Source organism: Stegastes partitus, unplaced genomic scaffold, assembly GCF_000690725.1.
Source record: "Stegastes partitus isolate 25-593 unplaced genomic scaffold, Stegastes_partitus-1.0.2 Scaffold1264, whole genome shotgun sequence".
In the NCBI taxonomy this organism is placed as follows: Eukaryota; Metazoa; Chordata; class Actinopteri; family Pomacentridae; genus Stegastes; species Stegastes partitus.
The window spans coordinates 190850-201899 of NW_007578995.1; the positions used below are offsets into that span (position 1 = coordinate 190850).

At 42.3% G+C, this 11050-nt stretch overlaps 1 protein-coding gene across 1 annotated transcript in view; it reads right to left on the reverse strand.

The window, feature by feature from the left end:
• Window positions 1-6405, reverse strand: part of LOC103369283 (proton myo-inositol cotransporter-like) — a 113572-nt gene extending 107167 nt beyond the window's left edge. The window contains exons 1-2 of the mRNA XM_008297960.1: window positions 6254-6405; window positions 5787-6166 (exon numbers count right to left, since the gene is read on the reverse strand). Coding sequence (XP_008296182.1) covers window positions 5787-6166; window positions 6254-6405 — 532 coding nt within the window. The remainder of the gene's footprint in view (window positions 1-5786; window positions 6167-6253) is intronic.
• Between the last annotated feature and the right edge of the window lie 4645 nt (window positions 6406-11050).

An 11050-nucleotide genomic window follows, 5' to 3' on the forward strand; every position in this document is an offset into this window, starting at 1 on the left:
AAGAGGAACAATTATGGTTAAAAAAAAAAGAAATCTATAGTGAGGGGTGTGTGAAAAGCATGCATCAATGGTGTTTATGTGATTTCTCTGGCTGCCAGAAGGGGGAGACAAAACTGCAGGTTTAACCATGTCTTTAAATTACAGTCTTATAAAAAATTTAGTTATCAGTCTAATAAATAACAAGGACAGTTATTAACTAGTTGTTCGTTATCTGATCCTTTGTTCATGTCCACTGTCACACAGGTTAAAATTATTAGTTAATAACTGACTAGTTTATAATACAAATTGACACCGCTTGATATTTGTCCTTCGCTTATGTTACTTGTTTAAAAGATGGACGCACAATGTAAATATCAGCTATTATGTATATACCTCGAGGATATACAAGCGTACTTGACTGAGTTCTCAGCTTCATCACAGAATAAAGATTGCATTATTTCTTAACATAGTCTCCTCTAACGTAAATGCACTTGGTCCACCGATGTTTAAGCTTCGTCCCACACCGTGAGCCTCCACATAGACCTTAACAGCATGACTTCATTAACACTCGGAAACTGGCGACCACGCAAGATTGGAAAACAGATAGAAGTCAGGTCAAGTGAGTAAGATTTATGGGGCAACGGTTCAAAGCCACAATTAGCTGCTTCTGCCATGTCTGCTGTGTTGACAGAAGCTCTGGACTGGAGCAACGAGCTCATAGCTTCACTCGCCTTTCATAGCAATGGTGACAGACATGGAAGTCTTTGTGGACAGTGGTAAAACAGACAAAATGGTAAATACAGCCCTTGTTTTCTACGATTTCTATTCAAATAGAAATGCTATCTTCATCACTCATGGCTTGCATGTGTGCTGGTCAGACGTCATTAACCACCACAGAAGACTTTGTCATGGTTCTAACTAAACCCCCCAGAATGCTCTCTGCCAGCACATTGAAGCACCGGCCTCCTCTGGTTACTACAGTAGTAAAAAGTAAGAGGCTCCACCTGGTGGTGCAACCAGGTACTACAGTTAATCTACAATACTTGAAGCCTGTATAATCTAGGAAAATGGTTTTGGCAGATACTAAATATTAAATGACTGAAATTAAATTAGAGACAAAAGATTTGATTGCTCGTGATACGGCTTTCTATTAAACCAAGAGTGCTAACGGTGTCCTTTTAGACTTAGACTTTATTGTCCACAGGGGGAAAATTCTTTTCCACAGACCAGCCCTTTTATGTGTACTTTTATACTTGTTTGCACTATTTCTTATATTTAGATGTAATTTTTTCTGTTGAGTATGTGTGTATCTCTGTGTGTAATGCTGCTGACAACAATGTGAATTTCTCCACTGTGAGATAAATAAATTCATATCTTATCTTATCAAGTAACTTTTCTGAGACTTTAGAAAGTTTTAAGCACAAATCCCAACTGTGTAGAAAATGAGTGGACATAAAGTGCAAGAACACATATTCAAGACATGTGCAGGATGAAAACTGGGGACGGTGAGGTTTCATCAACACTGTGTATCCCAGCTTTGGATAATTAGCATCGTAAAATCTAATTTGCTTTGTCAAAGTTAAACATTCACTTTACTGACAATCTGAAAATCTTGCATCCATTTGATGTCATTAACTGACCTCTCTCTCTCTCAAGCTTGTTGTCATTAAATTCCCTGTAACTGTGATTTTAGCTGATTGTAGAGAGAAAACAAGTTTGGAGAATTACAGTACAACACAAAAAATAAGGGAGAGGAGAGCAGCCAGAGTTGTCATGGTTACTCATCGAGCCTTCGCTTAAGAATCATTGTGGTACAAAGAAAGGCTAATATAAGTTTTATGAGATTTTCCAATGGTATCCATCTCGCAGCGCTGCAGAATATACAGGATTCAATTGCTACTTTTCTCATGCTTTGTCAGTCCCTGATATGCTTCGCTGTCTCCTGGAAGAAAAGCATCTGCCACAAACCGAAGCAAGCCGCACGGTTCACCACAGGAAAGATGAAGGTTTGTGAGTGTTTTCGTGTCAGCTGAGGGCTGAGAAAAACAGGTTAGCAAGATATGTTGAGCCTCAAGTCAGAGTTTTCGGTGTCACCAAGGTGGCTCTCTTTTGACCTGCTAGATCACCATGGTAACTGATGCTTCACAGCTGTAGAGGAGATTGTGTTTGGAGTTTGGGATTTAAATCAGCTGGAATAAATTCGTTTCCTGACCATATTCTCCCTAAGCGATGCTTCTCATTTTAGATATATTTGCAAACCTGTTGAGCTGTATGTTAGTCATGCCTCTGAAAGTAGCTGTAGGCATCGTGTTCAGACCATTTTGTGCAGCTGAAAAGTCAAATTATGCATCAATATCCGCCTTTATTGGAGCCTTATGAAGAAAACTTGAAAGCCGATTAGGGTTTTAGGTTTGATCGAGACAGCTACCGCAAACTTAGCCTGACTATGTTAAACTTGCATCATGATATAATCCTCTGACCACCAAAGCAGAAGACAAATTCATACTCACTGCAAAGTAATTAAAAGCAAAGTCAGTGACTCAAATCCATCCATCCATTATCTATACACCGCTTAATCCTCACTTGGGTCATGGGGGGGCTGGAGCCTATCCCAGGCGACTCAGGGTGAAGGCAGGGGACACCCTGGACAGGTCACCAGTCTATCACAGGGCTACACTTAGAGACAGACAACCAAGCACACTCACATTCACACCTACGGACAATTTAGAATCACCAATTAACCTCAACATGTTTTTGGACTGTGTGGGAGGAAGCTGGAGAACCCGGAGAGAACCCACGCTGCACGGGGAGAACATGCAAACTCCACGCAGAAAGATTCCAGTGCCCCCACCGGGACGCAAACCGGCAACCTTCTTGCTGCGAGGCAACAGTGCTACCAACTGCGCCACCCTGCAGCCCTGACTAAAATCAACTTTGTGAAATTCAGCAAATTTCTCCTCATGGTCTGCTAGCTGTCTGATGTGTGTGTGCACTGGGAAAAAGAAAAACAGTGTTTGTACACAGCTTTGGCTGTCGCTGGGAAACAAACAACGGATGGATCCACACAACGTCGTTCCAGCATATCCCTCACATGCTCGTGCACAGGACAAGGTGAGAGTAACACCTATCCACATATGCTAACTAGCCAAATGTCCTCCAGACACCTCAGCCACAGGCCTACGTTTTGGCGGTATGTCCCTTTAAACCGGTGTTTATCCAGCAGTTATTCTCTCACATTTTCCCACCTGGTGGAAAACAAACCTTTCATCATCTTCACTTTCCCGAAGCCTGATAAGCAAACATATGCAAATTATAGCATAGCCGGCCTGTAATCTCACAACGAGAATCTAAATTACAGCCATTTATCACACGCAGCATTAGAAATCCTACTAGGAGGGAGGTAATAAAGGGCTTCGGTGTGTAGCAGAAGTGAAAGTGGAGCTCTTCACTTCAGCCAGGTATATTTATTAAAGAATTAAGCCTCCTCCCTGACCCCAGCGGTTGACTGAGGAGAGAAAAGGTTCTGCACTTCCTCCACGTATCGCCGAGAAAGAGCGCTAACTGCTCTCCAAGGAGTTGGCGGACAGGCGCTGAGCCTTGAAATCCAGTTTTAACAGCCTTTTTCCACAGAGGATGCAACTCATGACTAACATCAGCCGCTATAAATAATGCGGGGCGCATTGAATTCTGATCAATAGGCTCATTGCACGGGAAAGCATGCCCAGAGTGAAGGCAGGAACATGCAGAGAGAGGGATGATTCAAGAGAGGGGAAACGTTTTTCATGAAAGAGAGGAAGGAAGGAAGCAGTGGAAAGGGAACGTGCGAAGGTGGAGACGTAGAGGAGGAAGCAGGGATGGATCAGCCAATCAGATAAATGACACGCTGACATCAGGCGAGCTTAGTGACACTGAAAGTCTTCTGTGTTCTTTTGTAGGTTGATCCTGGCTTCCTTTGGGCATGCTGGGAGGATGTTTTCCCTTCATCGCTCCCAGGTCGCATGTGGTGAAAATCCCTCCTTGCTGTGTTTTCTGTTAGTAATAAACTTTAAAGTGTAAAAAATAAAAGCTGTCAAGTTAGAAAACATTCACTTCTGCCATTCCCCAAGTCCCTTTACAACTAGATTTCCTCCTAGTTTTACAAGCCGGAGGGAATTTTTCTCAACTGTCTTGTTAGAATTGGGAAACCAGAACTCGTCTAGCTCAGACTTTGCATAATCCTGCCCCCTCACTGCCTGCTGCTTGCGATTTCAGTCGTTCAAAAAAAAAAAAAAAAGCAGCTGCCTCACAGCCTGCCAGGTTTATTTACTTTCTTGTGCTGCTTCTGCTAAACTCTAAAATGTCTGAGCCGCGAGCAAAACTCACCGAATGTTCTGCTGTTGGCTGCAGGAGTGAACACAACAGCTTTCATGCACTCCCAGCATCTGAGGAACTGAGGATCCAGTGGGTTACATTTATGATTGATGGCAATGTCACCATAACAATAGGTAGGTCGTTAGTGTTGGTGCGTTGTAGGGCTGGGCCGAATAGCAATTTCTGGGCCATTTTAATGACGAATGATGAATAGCCAAATATTTGGACCAACAGGGTGGAATTGGCGGGACGCACAGGTAGGACTTGGCTGCTAATGCCGATTAGTTCTGTGTCCACCATCAGTGTTGGTGGCAGTGGGCGAATATTGGTATCCGGATACCACCACAACGACCGAATATTCAGATATTTGGATATTTAGGTCCAGCCCTGGTGCGTTGTGCAGCTAATGTAGCTAATGTTACCATTAGCTTTGATCACAAGCTCACATGTCAGAGCTCCTCGGCAACGATAACGCTGAGAGACATTCAGAGATGAATAGCGATTTGAAACCAATAAACTATTTTTTTTGTGTCATCTGCTGGTATTTACATGTTTGCTTCTCTCCTGCTCTCTGTGCTCACACACAATACAGCCAAACTCTCATAAAGATGTTCTTATTTGCATATTTTCTGCTTCTGCCATCAGACAACAGAATAAGTGTGAACTAGTGACTGGAATCCACACAATTTTCAAGCTGCTGCTCAACGTCGTCTGACAAAGTCATGAGTTAAAAACAACAACTATGCCATGAATTCGATGGTATTTCCACATTAAATCAAGTCCTGATCTCGCACACTCCATCACATCTGTGCCAACAATTGTTTTGCATCGTGCCTTCAATCACCCAGAGAGAGTTTTCTTCCTGAAGGGGGCGCAAACAGCAGCAGTTCAGCTGCATTTACAGCTACAGACACTGAAACAACCCAATCAGAAAACCAAGAAACATGCAGTCATGGTGAAATGAACCATTTTTGCAGGATTTTGAGATTAAAAGTTGCGCTCTGGGGACATGAGAGACTTTCATTAAATGTGGGATCTTTAATGGCACCCAGTTCTGCTCATAATGATGATGATGATAATAAAGGCAGCAAGTTGTCTTAACAGCCAGCAGCCTGCAGCTTGTATCAGCACCAAGGCCATACTGTGTAATTAGAAGCTGTGATAAAGAGGCCTGAGACAATGAGAGGAAGGAAAAAGGTGCAATAAAGTTATAAGATCAATGACTTCAAGGTGCACTTTAGCCTTTGACCTCTGAACTTTGTTATGGAGGGAATGAAGGGAAATATTAAGCAATAATCAATATCACATTATTATCAGTGCATTTGGAGCAACAGTGGATGTTGTTTTGTGCACTAAAATATCATCCAAAACTCATTCAGTAGCTTTTGTTCCAACTTTCTCTCACCAAACCAAACCTAACCAAACACCTCAGCCCGTGCGTCCTGAGCGCGCCTTACCGAGCCCCACTCCCACGATGATCCTCCCCGCCAGCAGCACCTCCTTGCCGGGCGCGGCGCTCAGCACGATGCCGCCGACGGTGAAGAAGAAGCTGGCGAGCAGGATGCACACCCTGCGCCCGAACAGCCCGTTGAGGAAGCCGCCCAGCAGCGCGGACAGGGCGGCCGCGGCCACAGTACTTGATATGAGCAGCTCCTGCCACAGTGCGCTCAGGTCCAGCTCCCTCTTCAGCAGGAGCATCGCCCCGGAGATCACCCCGGTGTCGTAGCCGAACAGGAAGCCCCCCAGGGCGGAGAACACGGCCAGGACGTAGACGAAACCGGGCGTGACATCCTGCTGGAACTGCTTGCGGGCAGCCCTCTCCAGGTCCCCGGTGTTGGTGGTGTTGGTGGTGGAGGAGGAGGAGGAGGTGGATGCTGCTGCTGCTGCTGATGCTGAGGATGCTGGAGCTCCGGCGGTGGAGGATCCAGCCGATGCGCCCTGGCTGCTGATGCTGGCGCTGGATGGAGCTTTGATGAGACTCCGCTCGCCTCCATCGTTCACTTTCTTCCAGCGCTCGCCCATCAGGTTGCTCATACTACGGAGGTTGTAGTCATGGTCGACCTGCTTTCGCGACATATGGGAAACACAACACAGGACAGGGCTGCTGAGTTTCTATGAGACGCTTCCAAGAGAGAAAAAAACACCCTTTTTTCTTTTTAAACCCCTGGAGTTGGAGCCACTTTCAGGTAAAAACCAGCCTGAATGAAGAAAAAAAAAAGTTGTTCTCCAGCCTCTTTTGTGTGGTTTCTTTCTTCTTCCCCTCTCCTTTTGTTCAGGAGCGCATCACATCCCTGTTGGTCCTGATGGGAGAGTTGGAGGAGAGTGAGGAGGACAAGGTGCGAGAGGAGGAGTGTAGTGGAGCAGCTCGTCACCACCAGCGTCGGCGTGACGCAAAGAAATGTTGTTTTGGAGGAAGCGTGCAAGTGAAGAGAGAGGCCATCATTTACGGAGAGGGTTTTGGTCTGCTGCCATTCAATCCAATTGTGTGTGTGCGAAAAATAAAAAAAGAAAAGACAAAAAAGATCAAGAACAAGAAAAAAAAAGGAAGAAAAACAGCATTGAAATATTGCACAGTTGAGATGTGCACATATGCTCTGTGCTGCCTCTTCATCATCACTTTATTGTGTTTCTTCATTTCAGCACACAGCCTCAAGCAAAACTGGAAACCAGCTTCCCCCTGCAGGACGGACTGCAGTATTACAGCTTGGTGTCGCTCCCCAACAGACAAATACACTAAAAGTCTGCATTTATTGGGCAATAACTCGCCCTGGCTGGCTTCTCATCAGGATTATTAATGTCCAAACACGCAAGCAGATATGTTGAATCTTGTTTAAAATGATAGTTTTGAAACCACGTCTGTCTTCGGATTTCAAGAATTCCAGTCAGCAAAAATAAGTATGAAGTCTGGTCGAATGCTGAAGAGTCAGTAGGTTCATTAAAAAAATGAAAGCCACTTAAAATCGATATGCAAAATTAGATGCTTTCTCAACAATTCCACTTCTCATCTCCCAATCTGAAGCATTTCTGAAGGCCTCGAGTTGGGATGCGTTCAAAACACAGAAGAAAACATCAAGAATAATCCAACACAGAAGGTACTACTCCATCCTAATCACAAAAATATCCTGAAGACACTGTTTTTACAGATGCTACTGACAAAACTGGACATTATATTACATATATTTTAATGAAAACATAACTGAGATACTTGTTTGAGCCATTGGAAAGTATTTAGCATTTTAGCTGCCTATTTGTTTACTTTTTTTTATTCATTATTATTATTATTACCAATTCAAACGAGGCTTTCAAAACTATCATGGCCTAAACAGTCCAGCACTTTGTAATTTCAAACTATTTGTTCTTTTATCTTAAAAGTCATCGATTTAATATTTATTAAAATTATTATACACATGTAAAGAGAAAAGGGGGGAGCTAAAAATACAAATGGCTACCTGGAGATCTTATTAGTGCAGGAATACTTAGTAGATGAGCTAATATGTGTTAGCATGCAAGCTAATCCAGAAGCTATCTGATACTATATTGAAGAGGACTGATATTTGGTCTCCCGCTGAAGGTCAAAGGTCGAATTGAGTATAGAAATGATTCTTAGTCATTTTATTAAATATAATAATTACAGAATAATCTGGAATCAAGAAGTGAACATGTTTGGTTTTTTAAGAATTTTTGATGTCAGAACGCTGTGATTTCAACCACCGTGATTCTTTGATGATTTAGCGATCCTAAACACGATGTCACGCCCAGTTTCATGACACAATACCCACTTTTTTTTCTTCCTAAATTGTATTTTCAGCATTACCAAATTTGCCAGTTTTTAACAGTGTTCAATCTATTGACTGGTTTATTCTTTAACTCTGTAAAGTCAGGCTCGTACGCCAGCAAAAACAAAATGGATTCATAACCTTTGATAAAACTTCATGTGGATCCGATTTCTATCGTCACAAATGTGGAAAAACCACAACTTAAATTGTCTTGGTACAACTTTTCCAAACTATTATGGAGTTTTACTGCAACGATGAGCACCGATCAGAACTGGATTTATGGGTTCGATATCAAATTTAGGGAGTAAGAAATTAACTTAATTGCATTCATTTATTATTTCACATTCAGTTTACTATCACATAAGACAAAAAGATGCAGATCAAATCAAAATGTTTGTCAGTTTTGCTTGAAATCAGCCAAAATATCTGCATCACCTAAAGTCAAACCAACACTAAAGTCTCTGACTGAACAAAATATATAAATGACTCTTGAAAAAAAAAACTATTCCTCTTCTTCACATATTCATCCTTCATCTACCGTCTCCGTTATCGATCGAGCTTAAAACACAGAGAAAGTCATCTGTGTGAACACATGCTGCAAACATGGCTGTAAATGCATCCATGTGTGGAGGGGATCGATATGTGGACAGTGGTGTCACACAGAATGGAGAATGAGTGTGGGCTGGTAATGGGCCACGATTGAGCCCATTAGAGAAGAAAGGCAGTAATGGGACAGGGTTCCTATATACAAAAAGAATGTCTCTCATAGGGAAATTAACCTTCTAACTCTGGCTGATTGAACCTTTTTTTTTTTTTCATTTGTATGACGCAACAGATCTGAAAACGTCACAGCTAAAAATTCATACGACTCAAACATATACATTAACAATACATATATATATATAAAAGTCCATCACATTCCCATAAAATTCATTGAAAACATTGGTATTTCTACCACAGTGACTCCTTCCTGCTCTCTCATAATCTTTTATTGCTTAGAAACTTACTGAGCACATTTCATTCCCAAGGGGGTAAAATAATTGCAGGGTGACTAATCTAAAAGTGCTGCCTGGGGGCATCACACCGAGCTCATACACCTGCACAATAAGCATGAAGGTAATAGTCATTTGAGAAGGTTCCCCCCTACTGGCCGTCTCCCATCGCATAAATGCTTCAACTTAAAGGTCCCATATGGAGAAAATCGATTTTTTTATTTTATTGTGTTTTGTAAAGTAAAAGCTGTTAAGATGTGAAGACATTTAGTTCTACGACTAGACATCCTCCCAGATTTACAAACCAGGAAGAATCAGCTGTTCCAACTGAGGAACCCAAACTTTACATAATATAGCCCCCAAAGTGTCTGTGAAGATTCTCAGTCATCCAGGTCATGGTTATTCTCGTGGTTTAATCGTAGCAACTGGACTCTTGAAGACGTTCCACCTCTCATCCAAGAGGCTTCACCAGTTCTGACTGACTTGTTAGGAGTTCCAGATACTTATATCCCTAAGGAGCCACAAGGAGCCCCCAAACTGTCCACTGCTTGTGAAGCTAGCCGATCAGAATGAGCCTCACAGTCCACCAGTTTTGTTTTTTATCTTCTAGAGCTACTTCTGCTAACTCTAAAATGTCCGAGCCACGATCAGAACTTATCAGATGTTCTGCTGTAAGACTGAACACAAGCGTCTCCATGCACTGCTAGCATCTGAGGAACTTTAGTGTGATAATGTTTTGCTGCTAGTGTGGCTAGCTTTACCATTAGCTTTCATTGTACGGCTACAGGTTAGAGCTTGGTGGAAACTGTAACCCTGAGAGACTAATTTTAAACCAATAAACAAGGACTAGGTAGGTTCAGTGCAACCTAAACTCCGCCAGTGGTTGCATCTGTTCGCTTCTCTCCTGCTCTCTGTGCTCACATATATTCTATTTTAACACAGCTAATTTCACAATAAAACTGTTTTCATTTACATATTTTGCTGTTTCTGTTGTCAGACAAAGTATGAAATGTTGAATGAAACTTGACCCGTTAAGGCAACACGTGAACCAGCGGTCACTTCAGAGACATTTCCAAGCTCCTGCTCTGCATCACTGACGACAGACACCAGAACAGCCCATTTAGAACAGGATTAAAGCCAGGAGTTATACATTCATGGTAAAAAAAAAATGAACCAACTTAGCAGTATTTTGAGCTGAAACATTGAAAAACACATTTCGAACACATGCAAGACATTCATCTAATATGGGACCTTTAATGTTACCCCATCAAATCTGATAATGATGATAATAAAGACAGCAAGTTACCTTAGCAGCCAGCAGCCTGCAGCTTTTACAAGCACAGGATCATGTTGTGCAATTAGAAGCTGTGAGTAATTGCAAACATCAGGCCTGAGACAGGGAAAAGGAAAAGAGGAAAAGTTTTTAAGATGCGGTACTTTGGATGATTCTGACCTCTGAAGTCTCTAATGAGGAGCAAATGAGGTGAAATGTTAAAGCGGAAATCAATAACGCATCACATTATCATTAGCGCTGGGTGGAGTGAAATAATTCTACCGGTTTCAAATTAGGCGCAACGTGTCTTTATGGCAACAGTGAGTGTTGTGGGGAAATGTGAGACTTTGATTATTTTCCTGTAAAGTGACCTTTAAGGAGTCACGACTGTGTTAACTTGTGTACGCACCTTCAACTCTGCGGACACTGTGACTCCTAAACAACTGAATCCTGCACATAAAGTAAGTAAAAGCAAAAAGGTTTGAGTTTATCAGTGCTGTGTTATCTGCAGAAGTGCTGCAGTTGGAGAAAATATGTATGAAGTATGTCATGTTACTGGGTGGATACAGCAGATTAAGACTAACATCTGCATGTGGCACTGCCTGTCACCAAATATCTGCACCTTACTCTTTGGATATTTAGCTTTACCATCCATCCATCCATCCATCCATCCATCCATC